Source organism: Nelumbo nucifera, chromosome 2 (assembly GCF_055504915.1).
Source record: "Nelumbo nucifera cultivar China Antique chromosome 2, China Antique-T2T, whole genome shotgun sequence".
Taxonomy (NCBI): Eukaryota; Viridiplantae; Streptophyta; class Magnoliopsida; order Proteales; family Nelumbonaceae; genus Nelumbo; species Nelumbo nucifera.
In genome coordinates, this window is record NC_142650.1 from 96,284,448 (window position 1) to 96,287,951 (window position 3,504).

General features: G+C 37.7%; 1 protein-coding gene across 1 annotated transcript; it reads left to right on the top strand.

Annotated features, from left to right (window-relative positions):
• Positions 1–2,016: 2,016 nt before the first annotated feature.
• Positions 2,017–3,091, top strand: LOC104589591 (putative F-box protein At5g04010). The gene has a single exon (XM_010247953.3). The coding sequence runs from the start codon at positions 2,153–2,155 to the stop codon at positions 2,921–2,923; it is 771 nt and encodes a 256-aa protein (XP_010246255.1). The 5' UTR covers positions 2,017–2,152; the 3' UTR covers positions 2,924–3,091.
• The last annotated feature ends 413 nt before the right edge of the window (positions 3,092–3,504 follow it).

Consider the following 3,504-nt stretch of genomic DNA (forward strand, 5'->3'; position numbering starts at 1 on the left):
ATTTTATAATGCAAAAATGCCACATGATATTATATTTAAGGAAGACTAGGAAATGACCATTTGTATAAAAGATTTTTTACAAAATTTTTATAATACAACTATGATTTTTTGAGTGTTTATTGCACAACTAGTTATTTTAGTTAATCATTTATTTATGATTAGTGTATGTTTTGCAAAATATAGAAAACATTCACAATTTAAAAGTATTATTGAAATAATGGAAAATATATTTTAAAAAATATTGGAAGAACATTTCTCCTCTTTATTGCTCAGCTATAATATCATATCTTAAGATTAGGAAAGATGGGTTAGATATTTTACTTGAATCATATTGTGTGAAAATTTGAATGTTAAAATTGGAAATAACAAAAGAAATTAATAATTTATTATTTGATGTATAGTTTATATGAATCTCAAATGATAAGGCATAAGAAAACTGCAACTTGTACAGGTGCAACTTCCACTTTTGAAACAAATAGTTCCAATAGTGGAAAAGAAAAATTTTGATCTCCAATAAGAGGAAGAAATCTACTGCCACATCATCAACAAGTTTATTTACTAAACTTAATTTTTATTTACAAGCAAATTTTTTTAATTTAGGTGATTCCTTTGACTCAAAGGAAATGAATTTAGCTTGATGGAGTGAACATGAAAAACGTATTCAATTCTTACTGCCATGGCATGTGCAGGTATTTGAGAGAATGACCAGCCTACCTATTTGGAAATGAGAAAGAGAATCTTGGGCTAACAAAAAAAATAAGTGACCTAAAAAAACCCCAAACTCTATTTTCCCTTCCCTTCACAATGAAATCTTATGAGAAAGCCAGAAAAACATACAAGTCACTTAAACCCCACCAAACCGTGTATCTCTTCCTCCTTGAGAATGATAATCTCGAGTTAAAGACAAACAACTTAAAAACCCCCTAAACCCTATTTGAACAGCACACAAGCTCAAACGTGAGGCAAAAGGAAACAGAATTAATACTCGGCCTAGTTGCACTCAGAACTCCCATATATTTATACTAGTCCAAATAAGATTTCCCATGCAATCAAATACAGCCATTAATACGGTTAATGAATGAAAATGCAAAATAAAAATAACAGAAATTGGGGTTTTGTTCGTTTTCACTTCAAATTTTGCTTTGCTTTAAGTTTTATTTTATTTTTGCACTATAATGTAATTCATCACGAAAAATAAAATATAAACCAATCAAATTTTACTTTGCACAAGTACAAATGAAAATACATTACAAACAAACGAGGCGTTGAGAATCAAGCCCCTTAGAAATTGAAGTCAAGCATTGAAGAATATGATATCAAGATTCGATGGAGATCTAGATTATCATCATGATTCCAAAGAATCCAACAAAGACGCAGATTGGTTAGCAAATCAGGCTCATAGTTATCTAATTCTCCAATTTGAACTTTGTCGATTTTAAATTGTTTGTACTTTTTCCCATGGTTTTTATTTGATTTAAACGGTCAGCCTGTTTTGATAAAAAAGAAAAAATTAAAAAAAATAAAAAATAATCAAAACCGTTTGAACAATTAACCGTCCAAATCAGCGGTTTGTTGACTAAAATCAACAACTTTTGAAAATATTTCAGTTTTGGGAAAACTAAAACCGGTCACCTGACCTATTCTTGGTTTTTCCGATCTGACCGTCCGGTCCGGTCTAATTTTAAAAATCATGCTTTTTCCCATTCTATCGAAAAAAACGAGGCCTTAAAAATGGCAATTCACTATTAATCACTTCAAACAAACATGGTCTCACCATAGAAACAGCCCAAAGATCACAGATCTGATTATGCAGGCATTATTTATGCGACTCCAATGCCAAAATTGCCCCTAAAAAAACACTTTATTCCTAAACCTTAACCCAAACGTGTCAGTCATAAGATGTAACACATAAGCCAACTGAACCGATCAACAGAAACCGCCCAGACTGATGACCAAGACCCCAACCGACACACGTAGTCACCTGCCAACGACACACGTCAGTTGGAAGCCGCCCAGACTGATGACCAAGACCCCAACCGAACGATGAACAGAGACAACCGACCAAAAATTCTCGTTCTGTACTTCTGGCTTGTGCACTGCAGCCACTGCTCAGCCCCCAATCAAGTGAACACACCAGAAGAAGAGAAGGAAAATGGAAGTGAACATGTCTGCATCTCATCCTCCTGCATGGGAAGTCCTCCTCCTCGTTGCTCACTACCTTGACCCCAAGACTCTAGCTATGGCGTCATGTGTCTGCAAGTCGTGGTCCGTCTGCATGTCCTCAGACCACCTCTGGAAGCCCATATGCTTCACTCACTACCCCTCCCTCTCCACCCTTCGCCTCCTCGACAGCGCCGTCTCGTATCATCGCCTATTCGCTCTGGGACAGAGCTCATGCAGGCGTCGTCTACGCAGCCCTTCAGTACCCCACATCTCCCTCGATCATCTTATCTTCACCATGGACATCATCCACGGCGATTCAAACATCCTTACTCTTGTAAAATCTGGCAGTGATCTCAACAACCGCTGGAACGGGGTATTCCGATTTGATATCGAGCTTCACGGCGGCAACAGATCGATAATAGAGATGTCTGAAGAGGTGAGAGTCACATGGACGGTAGTACTGAAAGGTTGGAGAGGGGTTTTCTCCATGATGGATCGTAAGGAGAAAGGAAGGCTTGTTGCGGCAGGCGAGCGGTGGTTCTCGGAGGAGCTCCCGTCGCTAGGGTGTTGCTCGAACGCGGTATCAAGTAGTCTTGTGGCAGAGTTGGGACTGGGGTTCTCTTATGCGAGTGATGGTGATAAGAAGAGGAGGGTGGAGAAGGTGAGTATGGGTATATTGAGTGTGGTTAGCTGGGGATATTTGGGCATTGATGATGGTCTGAGATACTTGCAGCATTTTCTTCTGCCAGATGCTGTGTGAGAGACTGGTTTTGTTTCTTTAGACTTGTTTTTTCATGGTGCTTGAAAGTTGATCATTGTACTGGTGTAGCCCTTCAATGAGCCCATCCAATGATGATCTGATTGGCTGCAGTGCAAATTTCATTTGCATTTGCATTTGATGAGTGTAATTAAATTTTGGTTTACCTTTCCTTTTGTCTTTCAGTTTCTATAGGCTCTGTTTGCTTGTTGGTGTAGATGCATGAGAAACAGGTTGTTACTTTAGATTTTTTTGTCTTGATTGTTTGATAAGGTCTTTACGCTACAAGAATAGAGGTAGGAGGGTAGTTTGGGTACAAAATTATCAGATTTGTAAATTGTAAGATTTGTATATTTGAATTATAAACAAACAGAACCTCAACTTTGTTGGAAAAATGGGGTCAGTGTAACTTTGGAGGAAAAGCTCCGAGGCGCATCTAAAGACATTGTCTTTAGAATGTTATTTGCCCTCACTCAGTTTTATTGAGTTTGCTATTGGGTTATAGGTAAATTCGTTCCCATGATACAACATAGTCTTGGGCGAGAATCTACAACTAGCAAAGTTGAAGAGTCTCCAAAGAAACC

Coding starts and splice junctions, on each gene's coding strand:
- LOC104589591 (XM_010247953.3), top strand. CDS start 2,153: ATGGAAGTGAACATGTCTGCATCTCATCCTCCTGCATGGGAAGTCCTC.